This window comes from Monodelphis domestica, chromosome 5 (genome assembly GCF_027887165.1).
Source record: "Monodelphis domestica isolate mMonDom1 chromosome 5, mMonDom1.pri, whole genome shotgun sequence".
In the NCBI taxonomy this organism is placed as follows: domain Eukaryota; kingdom Metazoa; phylum Chordata; class Mammalia; order Didelphimorphia; family Didelphidae; genus Monodelphis; species Monodelphis domestica.
In genome coordinates this window covers 206,359,266-206,378,937 of record NC_077231.1, presented here as the reverse complement: position 1 = coordinate 206,378,937, position 19,672 = coordinate 206,359,266, and the positions used below count along the sequence as shown (strand labels likewise).

The 19,672-nt window shown below is 36.3% G+C and overlaps 1 protein-coding gene across 1 annotated transcript in view; it reads right to left on the bottom strand.

Moving 5' to 3' along the window:
- EXOC4 (exocyst complex component 4) overlaps positions 1 to 19,672 on the bottom strand; it is a 940,142-nt gene that overhangs the window by 667,194 nt on the left and 253,276 nt on the right. The window contains exons 8-9 of the mRNA XM_001367316.5: positions 16,478 to 16,623; positions 12,457 to 12,545 (exon numbers count right to left, since the gene is read on the bottom strand). Coding sequence (XP_001367353.2) covers positions 12,457 to 12,545; positions 16,478 to 16,623 — 235 coding nt within the window. The remainder of the gene's footprint in view (positions 1 to 12,456; positions 12,546 to 16,477; positions 16,624 to 19,672) is intronic.

Below are 19,672 nucleotides of genomic sequence, written 5' to 3'. Positions count from 1 at the left end.
TGTTACTCTTGCTCTTGGTCTACTTGCTGTTGTCTGTAACACTTTGTAATATCCCATCACTCTCCTCTGGATCAACAGCATTGTCTCTCCTTATCTTTAACCTCTAGTTCCTTGCAGGGAACAGCTCAAGCTCTACCCAAAGCCTAACCTGATATCCCCATCCCAGATATTAGGGCCCTTCCCCCAACAAATTACCTCATAGTGCCTTTGCATACATTTTGTAATGACTTCTATGTGTATCTGCTATTTCCTCCCACAAGACTATAAGATCCTTTGAAAGGATCTTTGTATGCCCAATGCCTGGTACAGAAAGATCTTAATAAATGCTTGCCTAGTTGAAAGATGTGCTGAAGGCATCAGGGTAAAATAGCCAGGAAAAGGCATAATAAAAACAATAAAAAGTTCTGGGCTAATAAAGCAAAGGAAGAGGAATTAGGAATTAATTCTAGAACTGAAGAAGGAATCCCAAATCTTGTGTTCCATTTAATGATGTATCAATAACTGCCCCCAAAAGTAAATAAATAAATCAACCTGTTCCTAAGGCATATTATATAGAGAAACTGATTAGTGTAAGCTATATTACAAGTCTATTGTTATGTATGTATGTATGTATGTATGTATACATCACAGATTAAATTACATCTCCCTAAACATAATAACCATATACACTTAGTCTTACATAACATAAAAAGCCTATAAGATTGGCATAACTTCCACACCCCACCCAAGAAGTTCTAGCAAATTGGCTGTGATAGCATTTTCTAATAATAGGAGTTGGAGAGAAGAATGGATTACTTATTTTTCTTGTTTACTTTCTTGAGAAGAATACAGGCTTTATGGAGCTTATAGATCCAAACTAGAAAGCATATCCCAACTAAGAAGCTGAGGAAATACTTGGCAGTTTTAGAAATTATTACAAAAATAAATACAAGTTACAGCTTCTTGATAAAAAAGGAAGGATGAGGAATGTGAGTGCAAGATGATTATTTCCCTAAGAGTGAATAGAAAAAGATCTTCTAAAGAAAAAAGAATATCTTCCACACCTTCAGAGTCCTTTTGATGACTTGTATCAATAAGTATTCTGTACATATGGGCAAGTCAAGGTAAGGTCCAGTCAAAGTGAAAAGGTGCACCTTACCAATCATGGCAGAAGTGTCCCATTCAGGAGACCTTAGAGGAGATTGGAACTAGATTAAAGCATAAGATCATGAAAGCATATAGGCATTTGGGAAAAGATATAGGAAAATGAGCTCAATATAGGAAACTTGACAGTCATAATCAGTATCTTACTGTTCACATATCTTTCCAGAACAATAATGACTGCACTCTATGTATTACTTATGTATTTATTTTCTTCTTATAAATATTCAGATTTAGTAAGGTGTAAATTGGTTAGAAATATATGAAACTGAAGACTGAAGGATTAACCTCAGGGTTAAACAAAACCATTGATCTGTGAGGCAACAGAACCATGGTCCTACCAGGATGGGTTTATATTAGCCTATGTTTGGAAGTCAGATCTAAAAATTTAAGGGGCATAGAAGCAAGAAGTAAAGAAGAAACAAGGTGGGTGAAGGGTGAGGGAGCAAGGGGAGTATCTTTAAAGACTTTCTGAGAGATAGCCCAAGAATTGTATTTTAAAATATAAATGCAGAAGATGAATGATTAATTAGAAAGATCAAAGATTTTGAGCCAAAGGATCAAAATGTTATCTGGGTTTGAAACTTGACTAATCTATTCATAGTCTGTGTAAGTATGGGCAAGTTCCAAATTCTTTCTGGGCTGCAGATGGAAGAAAAGCAGGCTCAGAAATGAAGAGGAAGACAGGAGAAACAATTGAATTTGGGAAACTGTATAGCATTTTTAATCATCCTAAACTTCTTCATTCTCTAGTCCTACCCCTAAAATATTCTTTGATATCAGTATCTTCTGGTCATGTTTTACAACCACAATCCATGAAATATTCACAGTATCCAAGAAATCAAAATTCCAGGTCATCTAAAGGGCAATGTTGAGACTCATGGTGGGCCAAAATAAGCTGAAAATTATTACCAATAACAAATTGCTCCTAAAAAGAGGACTGAAAACATCATCAAAAAGATGATGAAAATGAATGAAAGGAGAGACAGAGACAGAGACAGAGATAGTCATGAATTAAGATCAATGAAAACAATATGCAATCTACACTGATGTCCACATAATATCAGGATATTAAAGAGGATTGCCAGCACTGCTTGTAGGGCCTCCATAGAGAATTATAGAAGCAGGCAGGGAGAGGAGTCACATAAAACAAAAAGGAACAAACCAAATTTTGACCTGGATCATTGGAAGGATTATCTATATCAGTGAAAAAGAAGGACCAATATAACAAAACACTGTGATGAGTTAGATCTACTGTGATAACACTCAGAATGAAAAGGGTGTAGAGGGTGAGATGGAGAGTTAAAGGATGCCTTGAAATAAAACTGGGTAAATGGAAAAGGGACCCAAAAAAATTAAAAAGAGTATTCCAAATCAAAGATTCTAAGTATACTGAGGAAAATCTCCATTCGTAAATACTGACTGACAAATAAATGAATTTCATCAATAACCAAAAGAAGTTGAGAAAACAGACAAAAATTAACAATTTCAAAATAAAAATTAGGGATTCAAATTAGGAGAGATAACCAAAGAAGAAAATGGGAACTAGCAGTTGCCAGGTACTTTAGATGAGCTAATTACTAAATGTAGCTTCAAATTTCCTTAGCAGCTAAAGCAAAAAGAGAAACATGCTTGGTTATACAGTATTTACAATCTTACAAAAGAAAGTATACAAATTTATTTCTGGAAACAATTTTTTCCTATAATTAAACTCAAGGTAAAATAAATTATATGTATCTCTATATAAAGGTCCCTTAGAAACTACAAGATTTTTTAACTACAGTTATACAAAAGCAAGAAATGCTGCTCAAACAGAAAATTCTCCTATGACCGTCTAGAAATGCTGAAGGAATAGTATGCTGGCCTGACTCATGAAGACATTTATGGAAGATGAGAGAAATCAAGGCTTGTATTTTGCTTTCTGTTATTCTAAATTCATATAGGGGTAATACTTGGAAAACCTAAAAAGGCATTTAATGGGTCCATTAGACTCTCTCAAATATTAATTGTCTTAAGAGAGCTTTTGTCAGTGCTGGAATATAATCAATTTCTAGCTGAATTCTCTAATGACTGTTACCATAGCTGCCCTAATGTTGCTGGTTAAAGTAAGAGCTGAATATGTAGACAATATAAGTGAAAGGAACAAGACTGTTTTGTTAAGAAAATTTAAGGGCCTAAGATGATATATTCAACCAGTGTGGCCAATACTGTTAGGAGTATTGCTCTGCTCTGCTCATCCATCCTTGGAAACACATATCTAGCAGTTTGAAATAGGAGAAGGGGGGATTTCCTCTCCTATTTGCCTCCAATCAACAAAAAAGCATTCACTAATGGATCCCATGTTAAGTAGAGAGCTTTCTGTCTATGAATGAAAAAGGACTCTTGATTTTAAATTTCTGTAACACATTTAAGGCTATTTAGTTATGTGGACCAAATTGACAGGGCAGGTTTCTTTTATAAATGGGGCTGGATTGTCTTGATTAAAAACTGATTCCTAGGGGGCAACTGGGTAGTTCAGTGGATTGAGAGCTAGCCCTAGAGACTGAGGTCCTAGGTTCAAATCTGGCCTCAGACACTTCCCAGCTGTGTGACCCTGGGCAAGTCACTTGACCCCCATTGCCTAGCCCTTACCACTCTTCTGCCTTGGAGCCAATATGCAGTATTGAGTCAATACTGCGTATTGGCTCCAAGACTGAAGGTAAGGGTTTAAATTTAAAAAACAAAAACAAAAAAAACTGATTCCTTTACTGAAGTAGGTTAGCATATAGATAAGATCAAATTAATAAAAAGATCTGAGGAGCTTTCTTCAATCTTAACAAGAAGATACACATCTGAGAGAACATGATTTGACTATAAGCAGTAGGAGGGATTTTAAGAGGAATCTGCTGGGATCCTTTCCCTTGACCTTCCTTTCTCTTTCCTTCTGGTCAATAGCATCCTAATAACTCAAATTGTGTTCTCTGTTTTAGCATTTTCTTGTCCTTGAAAATAGAACAATGGGAAATACAAAGACTCCTTGATTTTTCCAGGAGAAAGTAGAAAGAAAATTCCCAGAACTTCTGTTGATCAGAGGGACAATTAGAGATTTTCTCCTTTTCTCTCTCTTCTTATTTTTAAGTATATGGAGTCCACATAATCATGCTTCTGCTATTGTTGTATAAACTAAAAATAAACATAATAAGCCATTATGAATTCAATAAGTCATTTAAAAGAATTTGGACTTTATTAAACACAATACTTTCTATACATTTGAAAATGTGACAAATTAATCAACAAGTGCTTATTAATTAAATTATCTAATTTGTGCCAAACACTATGATAGGTGCTTAGAATAAAAGTACCAGAAATGAAAAAATTCCTACTCACAATAAATTGACAGTTAAATATATATTTGTAGAAAATGTTCTGGCTTATTTATGGATTCACTTGTGGGGTCACACAACCCTCATTGCTCCAGGATCCCATAGACTACAGGTTAAGAACTGCTGCTATGTTAAAAATCTTTATAATATACCTCACTTGTACATAGTTTGAACTCTCAAATTCCAATGTATCTAGAACTGCGTTTGTGTGTCTAGGACTGCAGTAAAACCATAGTGTCACAGAACTATGGGTAGAATGTTCATTTCCAGGGAGCAAGACCTGCAGTCTCCAACCATGACACTCCCAAGTATGGTCCAAACCTGAGTAAATTTTAATTGGAAAATATTTAACAAAATAAGGAAAAATTCAATGAAACATGCTATTACATGGCTTTCTGAGTTAATATGTGGCCTGCAGGAATCTTTATGCATGGTTTAGAGGCCTTTGTTTCTATTTAAATTGGACACCACTGATCTAGACCAGACCAGAACATTTACAAAGGAGGAAACTGAGATCCAGAGAGGTAAATTAGCTTTACTGGGAATAAGGAGAAGATTCTGAACATGGACCCAGGTTTTCAAATGCAAAAGCCAAGTTTTCTTTCCTGGATCCGAGATATTCCTGGATACTTTTTTTAAAAAGCCAGCTAAGACTAAGAAAACTCTCTACCTTTCAGCCTCTGACAATGGAAGCTAAGGGTTAAAATAAGGACTAAAAACAACAGAGTTTTAATATCATACTCCAGGCCCGCACTGTGAAAGGTTTCACCAGATTTTATTAGTCTAGTCTGCAGTTGCATATTACTATCCAACCAAATAGGAATATGTAAATTAGTTGACTGATGTCAGAAGAAAGCTTTAATGTACAAACAAAATGGGACTTATGTGGGCTAATCATACATGGATATGCAAATGAACAGGCTGTAATTCAGGAAATGCCATCACAATTCTAGGAATGAACATTCTATATTATGACTATTACAATATTCATATATCATTCACATATACTACTATAAGCTTTTCAAGCCTAGAATTGTGGTGAAGCCAAAAGTCACTCTGCACATATTTGCAGCCATACTACAGCTCTAAAATCTTAAAATTACATATGCACAGAGAACTTTGCAATCTCCATACATAACCAAGCTGCCGCCACCACCTGCAGTTAAGCTGAATATTCTATTTTTAATCCAGGAACTTGAGGCTGGATTTCATCCTAAAGATCTTAAAATATGGCCTAAGCCCTAAACATGCCCCTCTTTGTCCAGAAATCTCAACATCTGGATCAGATTAGTATTGACAATAGTAGAGAGGGGAATTATGCACATAGCCACCAGCTTCCTGGTGCAGTTATCCTGATTTTTAAAACACCCCAAGGAGCCTGAGGTAAATAATCTCTGGTCTGGATGTATAGAATCATGCAATGGCAGCTCTCAATGATTGGACTATCCAAAGATGAGGTCATTCATTTTCTCTCCTACCATATCACAATGAGTGGCAGCTAGGGGAAGAAAGACTAGATTATCTCTAAAATGAAGCAAGTGCATAGCAGAGTGGACAGAGTCAGTAATTCCTGAGCCCAAAGGCTGATTAAAACACTCAAGAGTCATGTGAATCTGGGCAAGTCACAATCTCTCTGTGCCTCAGTTTCTGCAAATGTAAAACAAGATGCCTAGATTTGGCCTCTGAGGACATCTCTAGTTCTAGCTCCCCTTCCAAAGATCTCTTTTCTTCCCAAATCAGAGGGATAGTGTTTGGGAAGTATGACAGGGGGGAATGGAGGAGGAGACAGCTGGTTGAAGTTCTCTTATCTGAATAATCATCCAATATAAGAATCATCTATGAAACACCATCAGGCCAATTACAGCCATACCACAACTCTAAAAACTTAAAATTACATATGCACTTATAAAAATAAGTAAAAGCAACTTTTATTGATGCCTTCTGGCTTTTGGCTTTGCTTCAAAACATTTCCAGATACAAATCCTTACCTTACCAATGAATACTCACTTTATACCAGAAAACCCAACTTTTCCTGGGACCATATCTAACAAATGTCCAGCATTCTGTATTTTCAGTTCTCTATGCAAAGGAAGAGGAGAGTATTTTACCTCTATTCCCTAGTCAAGGTGGGCTTTCTCAGTTACCTAGGAGTTCTGCTTTGTTTTAGTGATATAATTTATGTCATGGTCATTTTTACACTGTTCTCTAAGTTCTGCACATTTCATTCTATATTAGTTCACAACATTTTTTCTGTGCTTCTCAAAATTCCTCATATTCATTTAAGTGCAATAATATTCCATTACCTTCATGCACACACAACAGCTTGTTTAATCATTCTGTTAATCAAACTACATCTAATTTGTATCTAGTTCTTTGGAAAGCCCATCTTTCCAATAACAGTATTCTCCCATAGATACTATGTGGCTATAAATTATGAACACCATGATTTCAGAAGTATCATGACTAGATGAGACACAAAAAAAACCCTGAAAACTCCAAGGTGAGGTCTATATACTGTACCAAGTGACCAATCATTACTTGCCTATAAGAACTAAAGGGGGGGGGGGGAAATAACCAAGGTCAAACCTGTTTATCCTTGGGCAAGTACACTAGTTTTCTGTTTCTTTATTTGTCAAATAAATGCTAAGGTTTCCTTTTAAATCTTAAATAGAGTTATAACCTGGGCTAATCTAGCTTTAACCTATGTTTTATCAACTTGTTTTATTTTAATATCCTTAAAACTGCATTTCCATATAATTGATTTCCTTGGGAATCCCTGTGATGTGTAAACTTTTGAATATGTGTTGAATAGTGTCCCCTATAGCTCATGTCAGGTATTATTTAACATTCTTTTCAATAACTAAACAAAAAGCTTGAAATTGTGAATGATCCTAATGATTGAGGATTGACAACGTTTTTGGAAACTAGAAATAGAAACCATACTGACTATTAACAACAAGGTCATATCTTGACATCAACAATTAATACTTGGAATTAAATTCATCGTTCTATGGGCAAATCATATTATCTCACTGAGTAGGTTCCAATTTCTTTATATGAAAAGGAAGGTATAAGACCAGTTGATATAAGGTTCCTTTCAGATCTTACTTTCTGATTTTATGACACTGGAAAGGAAATGGACCAGCCATATTATGAGAATGAGCCATACTGGATGGATAGCTTCAGTAAGTACTATAACATATTCAGGATATATTAAATGTCTCCAGAATACTGTATATATTTCCACAGAAAATTGATAGACAGAATGAGTAGAGGAGGGGCATAAGGAAAAGTAAGAGTAATATGTTAGAACTTGAAATTTCAAAAAAAGTTTTAAAAAAGAAAGAGAAAAAAAATTAAATTTGTAGAAAGAAATATCCATAATTTGTACCAGGAGAGGAAATTTGCAGGTGAAATTTTAGATCTCTCTAAGAATCTATGTAATATGTATGATTATGAAGTGAATATTATACTTATGTTGATTAAAATTAAATGGTATATTTAAAATCTCAAGAACCTAAATGTATACATTTAGCAGTTAGTTTTAATATGAGTTTCTAAGGCCTGAAACGGTGCAGACATATGGAAGACTTGAACCATTTTGTAGTAACTATGCACATTTTAGAAAAAAAATGTACTTCTTTATGGTTGCCTACATAGTGTTTACCCAGTCACTAGACAAACTATAAAAAAATCTTTAAGAATTTTCTCATCCAGCTTAAACAAATAAAACTATACATGATAGGGTTATATAGCACAGATAAAATTACTCTACCATAAGAAGGTACCTCATTTTAAGTAAAAGACATGTCACTGAAAAGTTGTATACAGATGAAGTGGCACTTTAAATATGCTTTTGGAGGGTTTGTTAATTAAAAGTATCTTTTAGCGAATTCTTCTACAAAGTAAATAATCACAAGCTAGCTAATCAATCATAAATCTAGGATTTTTACACACGAGACAAGGCGCAGCTAGTGATGAAAATTATACTGTTCAAAAATTTTAAGGCTTCATAACCAAACCAATAAACTATAGGAATAGGCTCAGGAAAGAAACTAAAAGGCAGCTCAAGTGAACTGTTAGATACATGTATTCTGGCTCCCAACTCTTATGATGATATTTTGGGGGATATCAATTATAAAGCTACAAGGTCAGATCATTCCAAAGCCTAGATCACTTGACAGCCTAAACTATATGTTACTAATACAAATCATGAGAGGAAAAATTATGAAGGCAGTATTGGTGAATAAAAAAAATAAGTTCAAAGTAGTCAGAGACTTAAGAGTAATCCATCATGGTATGCATTTCCAATTTAATCACAGCAGGTAAATGCACTTTAGCCATTCTTCATGCCACTTCCCCTCTCAAAAGGAGAAAATATAAAGGCCCTTACATCATTTATAAACTATCATTCATGACTACATAGTTTGCCAAAACAAATAAGTAAAATTCATACCAATTGTGATTAGTAGTATTATAGGTAAGATTCAGAAATAAAGAAGGCAAAATTTGTAAGTTTAAAAATAACCCCCCCTTTAATTTGTTTCACCAATACACTTTGAATTTTTCAAAGACTACTTACATTTTACATATCATTTAATTTTATCATCACAACACATAAGGCAAGCAAATCAAGTATTATTATTATTCCCACTTTCCACATGAGGAAACATAGGCACAGTTTAAGAAGTTTTGCCAAGTCACACAGGTTATTAGTGGCAGTGATGGAGCCAAGTTTCTAACTCACAGACCTATGCTTGTTCCCCAAAGGATTCTCTGTTGATCAATTACCTTCATTTCCCCCCAAAAAGGAACCCTAAATCTGAAGTAAACTATCACTTTAATTTTTAATTTAATTACATAATTTAATTAAATTATCTAGAATATATAAATTAATAATTAATGAGTCAATTTAATATTCAAGAAGCTATGACAATACTACATATTCATTAAAATAATTATCCATCTTGTTATCTACATGTAACACAAATATATAAACAGAATGAAATTCCTAGAGAGGTTGAGAGAAACCAGATGTCACTGACAAAAGCAGAGAATTTCACAGAAGTCTTACCTGTTATGCCACAAGACTTTGAAATTGAACTTACCCATCTCTAAAAGTAGAAAAGATAATGAACCATCTGTATCATAATGTTTAGACCGAATTGTGGAAAGAGTAGAAAGCTCATTTTAAAATTCTTTTACTTTTTGGTCATGTAACACTTTTAATTAAATGAAAAGTGGGGGTAAAAAGTTGGCAGGGATCTTTTTTTTAAATATGAGGTTTTTAATGTTACTTTGATCCTCTTCTTGGTGGGTTTCTTTATCATGCTTCCATGTAGTAGTGGTAACAGCCAACCCCTGTGGCCTGGCCTGCTGTGGAAAAAAGCATGCAACTGTGCTGCATTTATAGAAGAGACAGCCTTCCACCACTGTCTACCAATCTGACTCAACAATTCAATTAGACTTTTTCAAGGACAAAGCTAAATGTAGATATTGCTATGGTCCATGGATCAGGAAGATTAATGGAAAGGCTGAAAAAAGGCCAATCATTTATCATGGAAAGTAGGTATGACTTTTTCTCTTTTTTTTTTCCTGTTGTAATGTTAAAAGAATTCTACAGAGAAACTTTTTTTAAAGGAAACAAAAAAAAATCAGGGTAGCTGATAGGACAGTTTCCTGTCAGATGATTTAGCTAAAAAGCCAAAATTATTTTTCAACAGTTAACATAATCTATCTGCCCACTACTTCTTTACATTACCAAAAGAGACCCTGATACTTCAGTGAGCATTGGCTATTTTGTTAGAATATTTCTGCCAAGTTCCACATTTTAAGTAGGTTATTAAGAAACGGAGAATCTTCCTGTTATGTTCATATCCTTGCTCAGTTCCAATGTATTAAGGGATTCCCACTTGCCACTCATACAAAATGTTATGCCTCAATTGATAAATCTCCTGGGAATAAAGCTTCATTAGGAAAAAAATTTAGTCATCATCAGACATGCAAAGTAGGGTTAGTTAGTATCTATCACTCAGCTGAAAATCCTGTCTTTTGTAAGAGTAACTTTCTGTTCTTTCACCTGCAATAAAATGTGACCTTTCCTTCCCCTGAGATCTTATAATATGCATTTATTTTTGTAGCATTTATGAGATGCTAACTTATTAATTATTTATTATCAATTGTCCTGCATACAGCAGGTGCACAATGAGAATTTGTCAGTTAAACTTACTCCATTTTAAAGGAATTATGATTTAAAATTTTAATTTTCTCTGACTGAATCAGCAACCTAACAACCTTTATAACACTATCTTTTTCCAATCATTTTATTCATTTTTACTACTCTTCCCTGAAAACCCTTCAATTTCTACATATCTCATGTAAAATACAGGAACCAAAATAAGATGCAGTACTCTAATCAGTAACCAATCAATAATACAGTAGTGGAAAAAGATTATTTACCCACGGACTATCATGCTTCTGCTAATTTGCAGCAGTATCACATTAACAGTACTGCACTGAGGACTTGTACTCAGCTTGTGATCCAAAGGATGAACAGAAGCCAGTAATCAATGTGCATTCCCTACCTTTCAAAGCGTCTCATAACCTAAATAGCTATGTGGTACAGTGGATAGAGTACTGGGCCTGGAGTCTGGTCAAATCCAACCTCATACACTTTTACCCTGTGCCAGGTCCTTTAACCTTGTTGCCTTCAGTTTCCTCATCTGTAAAATGAGCTGGAAAAGGAAATAGCAAACCACTCCAGTATCTTTACCAAGAAAACCCTTAATAGGGTCAGAAAGAATTGGCAAGACTGAAATGATGAAACAACAAAAACCCAGTAAGTATATCTCCACTTCAACCATCCAAGTCCCTGGTGAAAATGTGAAATAAAATTGAACGGAAGGGGGCAGCTGGGTAGCTCAGTGGATTGAGAGCCAGGCCTAGAGATGGGAGGTCCTGGGTTCAAATCTGACCTCAGATACTTCCCAGCTGTGTGACGTTGGGCAAGTCACTTGACCCCCATTGCCTAGCCTTTACCAGTCCTCTGCCTTGGAGCCAATACACAGTATTGACTCCACGATGGAAGGTGAGGGTTTAAAAAAAAAATTGAACCCAAAGCTGACCTCATACATCACTAATTAACAAGCATCCCCCTGTACATGATGAAGTGCTATCCATCACTATCCTTTGGACACACCTGTCTGACCACTTCTTCACCCACAGAATTGATTTTTCCCACTCAGTTTCTTCCACAGTAGCAGTTTACTGAGAATATCAAGTGGCACAAAATCAAAAACCTTAACCAAACCCAACAGCGTATCATGGCTGCCTTTTTCTCTATATTGTAAAACCATCGCATTGTCATAGAAGTCAATGTCATTAGGATGATGATTTGCTTTTCATAAAAGCAGGTTATTTACTCTCCTGTAAGACTCCTTTTCCTTGTGCTCTTCTAGGTGCCTGCAAATCAATTGCTTGATAATTTGCTCTAGTATCTTTGCAGGCATCATAATTAAGCTGGCTGGCCTACAACCTCCAGTTAAGGAACGGGCTCTGAATTTTTCCATTTGTGATCCTCAGGCAGGCCTTCTATCCTCCACGAATCCTCAAAAATAACAGCTGGAATCAAGAGTGGCTGACAGAAGCAGACTACTGGAATTCTCCTGAGGTCTGACTGGGCCCGAGTCTGCCAGCTTTGAGCATGGTGTCTGATCCCATCTTTTGCCTTGAGCTCCTTCTTGAATAGCAACTAGTCTACATTCTGCAGTCATCCTGATGGTGTTAGCTGCCCTACAGCAGATGCTGGGAAGTGATAGAAGAAGCAGATTATCAAGTCTTTAAGTTTCCGTTATCTTGAACGTACCCTGTGAATAGAGGCTATGAACTCACAAGCTAGAAAAGCTTCAGACTTTACCCATAAAAATAACTGTGCCTGAGAAGTTCTGTTACCTACCTTGAAGTTCCCCACTCCGGCTATAGAGCTCTCGTCTCTGCTCACGTAAATAGGCGCTCATGCTAATGGCATGGGAGGACGACTCAAACCTACAGCAGAACACAGGAAAGGTTTGCATGCTAATAGCACAGACCACCTCCCCCTACCTAACCCAAAAGAAGATCCCAAACAGCCCAAAGAACTGCTCACACTGTCTCTGGTCCACCAGGAGGTAGACCTTTTGCTGTCACTTAGTCTACATTCAATACTTCAATAATCCCACAAATATTTATAAAGCAACAATTATATGCAGCCTAATATATAAGATCCTAGAGATAAAAAAAAAAAAGGTGAGAACCCAACAAGCAAGCAAAAAGTACAGGCCTGTCCTCAATACATCTACTATCTGTTGGGGGGGGGGGAGTGAGTAGTGTTATAACTAACATCACTATGGATATTCTAAGGTGCTTTTGGCAGAGGAGGAAACAGAAGGAAAGAAAATGTGTAGAGAATCCATTTATCAGCAAATAACTCGCAAGTTGTCAGAGATGAGATTTGCATATAGGTTTTCCTAACTCCAGGTTCAATACTGTCTCCAAGAATCCACATTTGCTCTAATATACACTGAGAAGTAAAGTCAAGGCAGTTAGAGGACAGAGAGAACCTCATAACTGGGGGACCATGAAAGCCTTCCCGTAGAAAGGGGTTTTTGAACAGAGCTTTGAAAGAAGCTAAGGATTCTAGCAAGAAGAAGAAAAAAAAAGGATAGGGGACAACCTGTGCAAAAGCACCCATTTTCAGGGAATGGGAAGGCAGAGTACAACAGAAAGAAATAAAAGGAGATACATTTGGAAAAGAAGGTTAGTGTCAAATTTTTAAAAACCCACGTCAAGCTGCGTAGGGGAGCAACTAGGTGGTACAGTAGATAGAGCCCAGGAGCTGGAGTCAAGAGGACTCATCTTCAACTCATAATCTGGTCCCATAAACTTGTATGACCCTAAGCAAGTCCCATAACCCTGTTTGCCTCAGTTTCCTTATTTGTGAATGGATCAGAGAAGGAAATGGAGAAACACTCTAGTACCTCTGCCAAGAAAATCCCAAATGGAGGCACAAAGAGCTGGACAATGACTGAAACAACTGAACCAACAATAAGTCAAGCTGTAACCCTAAGCTATAAGAAATTGGGAGTAACTGATGATTTTTGAGCAGGGGAGTGAGTGACATTATCAGAACTATGGGGCTATAAGGACTATTTAAGTGTCATTTGTGATCATATCACTGCTCAGTTCAGCCTCACCCGGGTAAGACTCCAGATCTCTATTATTAGACAAAACTCCTCTTTTAACTCCCAGAAGAGTTTTCCTTATCAGGGGTACTCTAGAAATACTGTTAACTACCCCAAAGAAGGAGACCAGGAAGACTGTAATTTAGTGCCTTCAAGACAATATATTTACTAAAATACTATTAGCTTTTTCCTCTACCAAGTACCAAATAAAACACTTTTACAGACTTGTAAAATGGATGTTGCTAGCCTCCACAAAAACAGTTTTTTAACAACAAAGTGAGGGAGTTATTGTCTGTCATATAAGGCCCTGTACAAGGGGTTAGAGAGAGAAAAAATTGATGTGATAACTGTAAAAATTAAATTAGTCTCTAGTAATAAAAATATTATATTTTGTGAGGTTTATTAAAGATTATTAGAAATCAAGGATACAAAATAATAAACCACCTGCCTAGTCACAATAAATCACAGCCTACTCACTAAATCTTACAATGTCCGAGTAGAGGAAGAGGCTCTTGGGAGGCAGAGAGCTCGTTAAATACTAAATTGTGATCTCACCCAGGTGGAGACTCAGGTGAGACTATAGGGAATACTGGGAAGTACCAAGGACTTCTGGGGATTGAAGTCTGGGGTTCAAATCTCCATTTTTACATAACTGAATGAATTCCTAAAATGTTAAATAATGGCTAGCATAAGAAAAATACCAAGGATCTTCATGAAAAGTAAAGATGCAAAACAAAACTGAACAGATTCCTAAAATCTGAAACAATGATTTAAAAACAAAAAAAGAAAGACAAAGATAGACAAAGTAAGGAGTAAAAGGAGCTATATGTGGTACAGTGGATAGAATGCTGGGTTTGGAATAAGGAAGACACGAATTCAAATCCAGCTTCAGAAACTTCCCAGCTATGTGACATTGGGCAAGTCTATGAACCCATTTACCAAGGGAGAAGGAAATGACAAACCACTCCATTACTTCAGCCAAAAAAATTCCATGGATAGAGTTCTATGGAGTCAAGAAGAATCAGACAGGACTGAAATGACTGAACAGCAACTCAACAATGAAATCCTTAATGGAATACATATCAACACTGAAATTTGACCAGATAAAAACAAAACCTTCCAGTAGACAGCAGACACAGGAAACCTATCACTGTCACTATAGGGTATTAATGAGCTACATTTTCATTATAGGTAGTCACATGATCATGATTTAATTTAACAACTAGAGGATGAAGAAAGGTCATTCATGGAATATATACAGACGTAGACATAAAGCTTAATAAAATAATCATTACATTTGATTTTTTTCTATTTATTAGGCAAAAACTAATTGGACACCGAAAGTCTGATGTAAGGTAGAGTGAGTGGGCTCCTTCTGCCATAACATCTACCTGCCAGGCAACTACAAAAGAGATAGGACTGACCTCCAAGAAGCATGATGAAAGCTGCTGGCCAGAGGACAAGAGAAAAACGGCATTGTGAAAAGGGAAGGGAAAGTCAAACATGCTAAGAGAGGAGAGCTGTTAAACACACACAATTAACCTTAGTTAGAGATAATTAATGACAGATAATAAAGCACATCTTGCACTTGAGAATAATGGGATTTTATCAAAATGTTAACCCTTCATAACCAGAAGATTTTTTGAAATCCTAAAATTCTTTCTACCTGCTAAATCAATGGCTTAGAATCTCAAGGGGATTACACAAATTTTAGAAGCATATGTAAAACCACAGGCTTTTTTGCCTAAAAATCCTTAAAACTGCTTAATATGTGCAGATAAAGACTGGAAGAAGACAGAGTACACTAACCATTCTATAATTATTTACTTCCTCTTTGTAACTGAATACTACCTATGGAAAAGAGAGAATACTCTCCAAAATAAATCAATTAAATTCATTAAAAAAAATGCAAAATGCATAGCAACTCCAAAATTAACTCAGTAAGTGGTATAGATGGCTAAACTATGTATAATAAATAGAAACTCAAATTTTTTTTAAAACAAAAACAAAATCTTAACTTAGTCCTGCCTTTTCTTCTGCTTCATATACTATATGGAGAAAATAGGGAGTGTATGTTCCACTTGTATCCCATAGAAGAGAGGAGAACTGGCAGTGTGAGTATAGGTTAGTAAATCAGTTACAACAAAAAATAGAGGAAATGGAATTTTTATTCAGTAATATTAAAGGAAAGAAGAGTAAAAGAATTAGACAGAGGAGGGGAAGATGGGGTCAATTAGCTCTTTCTGACTCTTCATGAGCCCATCAGGGGTTTTCTTGGCAAATATACTGGAGTACATTGTCATTTGCTTCTGCGGATCTTTTTTACAGATGAGGAAACTGAGGCCAATGGGGTAGAAGTTGTAAAAGAGTGAAAGAATTATCCTTTGACCAATTAATATGCTATCCAAGGATCAAGAGAGAATATAATGTGGAGTCTCATTAAAAACAATAAGTACTTAGGATTAGGGATTTTCTCAGAAGGTAGAATATTCATTCCTTTTCCATTAATTTCCCCAAGGTTCCATGGACTTTTTATTAAAAAGTAAAAATATTCCAGGAATCATTTTCTGATACTATAGCTTTAACTAATGATAAACAGAAGTACAGAGAATTGAAGAAAGCCTTTAGAAATCAACTTACTATGACATCATTTAAACCAAAGCTTCAAAATAATAATGAAATTTACTGACAAGCAACTTATAAGTCCCAGTGGGTTTGGGGACGTAACACTTGCTCCTCTGCAAACCTAATACTTACTTAAAGAGGGAGTTTTTTGGCCTTTGAGGTTTCTTTTTGGCAAAAAAAGCTGCAAATTCCCGACCCGTGCTGGCATAACTAAGTTGAGCTGATGGTTCTGAAGCTGTTCGAGTATTCTTCATATCCAAGTACTCAGTCAGCAGCATCTACGAAAGCAGACAAAACAGTTTAACATAAACAGTTCTAATAAGCTAACAAGACACAAATCAGCAAACATAACAATCTAATTATATCTCATTATAGGCATAGTTGTTTTCTAAATCCTCACTGTAAAACTACTCTAACAACTGGTCAATTTCTGTGCCCACCCCTCCCCCCCAGGTAAGGGGCTGCAAGATGGTGCAGTGGATAAAGTACTGGTCCTGGAGTTAGAGACCTGGGTTCAAATTTGGAATCAGACACTTCCTATCTGTGTGACCCTGGACAAGTCACTTAAACTTTGTTGGCTTCAATTTCTTCAACTGAACAACGAAGACAATAATAGTACCTACCTTGAAAGATTGTTGTGAGGATCAAAAAAAAAAAAAGCATTTATAAAGTGTTTAGTACAGTGCCTAGTACATGGGAGTTAAATAAATATTTATTTCTCTAGTACATAGGAGTTAAATACTTATTTCCTTCTCCTTCCCTGAAAATATATCGATGTGATAATACAATAATATGTAATGCATTCCTGAAATGCATTAATATATTCACTGTTTTTGAAATAAGTTTTCTATAATTTATTGTTAATGTCTTGCTTTAAAAAAATCTGTTCACCTTCAACTACCAAACTGCAGCAGTATCTAGAGCCAAGTCCTAAGGGCATCATGTTAAAGACTGTTAGCTAAGTCAGGCCAGAGATCTTGTGTAAATTTAATTTTCAAAGACAAGGGAGAAAGAAAAGGAAGAAGACTGTTCTATCTCCTGTCCATTTTAGTTATAAAGCCTTTGATCCTAAAATCTTTCCTAGACAATAAAGAAAGAAAATATCTCTTTTGGGCTGAAAAACCAAGATATTAGCTGAGAACTTTGGCATCTTCCCATTGAGACAAAGTAACAAGAATAAGAGAACTCACACAGAAGGAACCAGGGGCACTGTGGTTCTCCTCCACTCCCAACTCCTCTTAGCTTCCTTCTTAAGAAAGCTGAACCCTGGGCAGGGATGGCTTTTAGTAAAGAAAAGAGTTGGAGGGACCTAGCTAAAAAAATAGAAAGCCTAGAAAATTTAGAATCATTTACTGGACAAAACTTTTGGCATAGAATAGAAACAAAATTATCACTTTAAAATAGTGTTGAAGAATAAATGATGACAGGATAAGGAATAGTTAGAGCAAAAAGATATTCACCTGCCTTAGACATTTATTTTTAGAAAAAATAATTTAAAACAAAATTATAATTTCAAAAGAAAAATTTTACATGCTTTATAGCTTAGAGACTATATGACTCTGTACTGGATTTGGTCAAAGGAACATAAATTTGAATCCATAAATGAAAAGCATTCCTTAGGCACTTATCTTGGAATAGCATTCTGTTAACCCAAACAGATATAATAGCGAACTTTCCCTTCCCTCAAGAAACTCATATTCTTGTAAAGGGAAACAACATAGATAAAGGAATGGTAGTCAGGGCCTGAAGTTTTGGACCAGGAAGTCACAGTGATGGTGAGTAGTGTCACAGAGGAGGTAGTGAACATGGTTTTCTAGCAGCAATGACTGGACAGATTTGATTACTGTTTCCACAGCTAGAAATGGAAAACATTGGGAGCTACGTGAAAAGGGTATGAGTAGACATTGGCAGAGCAGATGGCAAGAAGATGTCTGGGGTGGGATATTGTGAAGGACCAATAACTATTGAGTTTCCGTATGAGTTGGCTAGCTTTTTCCCCCCTAAATGTGACCCTGGGACTTAAAATCCCAGGAGTGCAACGGGGATAGACAGGTGTGTGCTTCCCTTCATGCAAGGTCTCTGGCAACAGAGATGTGGCTCTTTGGTCAATCGCAAAATGCAAAATGCCCAATCAGCTAGAGCTGGAGCCCTGCAGACTTAGTAGATCTCCCCAGACCACATCTGTGCTGCAGACTAGATGAGTCTCATGCTAGAGTAGTCTTGTTGACTATCCTTTCCAGGCTATGGGGCAATTAAACTTCCTTTGGTTAACTGTTCAATTCTCTCTGGTTGTCTTATGTGTGCCCCCATGGAACCTTGGCTACCCTAGAGCTGGCCTGAGTACTAGCTCTACCACTAACCAAGAGGAAGCTCATAATGCAAGGTGGAGGGCCAGCAGCCTACTGCAGAGAAACTGAGATGGAAGTGCTGTTGGTAGTCACCTTGTCCAATTTCCTCATTTTATGGGGGAGAAAAATGAAACCGAGTTAAATGATTTGTGTAAAATCACAAAGGTTAATAAAGGGCAGAATTAAGATTTGAACCCCCATTCTCTAACTCCAATATAATTCTTTACTCTTCTTCGCACTGGGGTCAGTGCACTTATTCTAAGTGGAAGGGCACTAGGACTTCATCCACCTTTTTCTTTAGCATGAACAAAATATTTTTTATTTAATATTTTTTTAAATGTTTACCAGTTAGTTACATGTAATAAATTTCCACATAAGTTTTCCAATGTTATATGACCCAAAATGTCTCCTTCTCAGAGCTTGCAAGCAATTTGATCTGTGTTATACATATATTAACATGCAAAACATATTTCCATATTGTTCATTTTTGTAAGTAAATAATCCTAGAAAAACAGAAGCGAAAAATAGTATGTTTTGATCTGCATCTGACTCCAACCATTCTTTCTCTGGAGGGGGATAGCATTCTTTGTCATAAGTCCCTCAGAACTGTAGGACCCAAGATCACAGTGGCCAAGCTGGTTTCAAATGCAGCAGAAGCTGCTGCTTCCCACTCTAAGTGCCCACTGTATTCTGATTTCATCCCTTCCTCACCACCATTCTCCTCTGGCTTAAGTAGGGCAGGGATGATTTTCATTTCCTATATGAGGTATCTCAGCTGAAGTCTATTCTATAGCTTGAAGTAGAATGAAGGTGACCAAGGTTGCGCCAGCAAAGCAGCCCACGCCCTTGGGCTTCCGCCCTTACAAATGAGGGACTCACCAAAAGGCCAGACTAATGTACCTCCTTCACTGCCCTCATCATTTGTTGTTCTCCTCCTAACCCTTCAATAACACCTATTTTTAGGCCGATTATTCAAGAC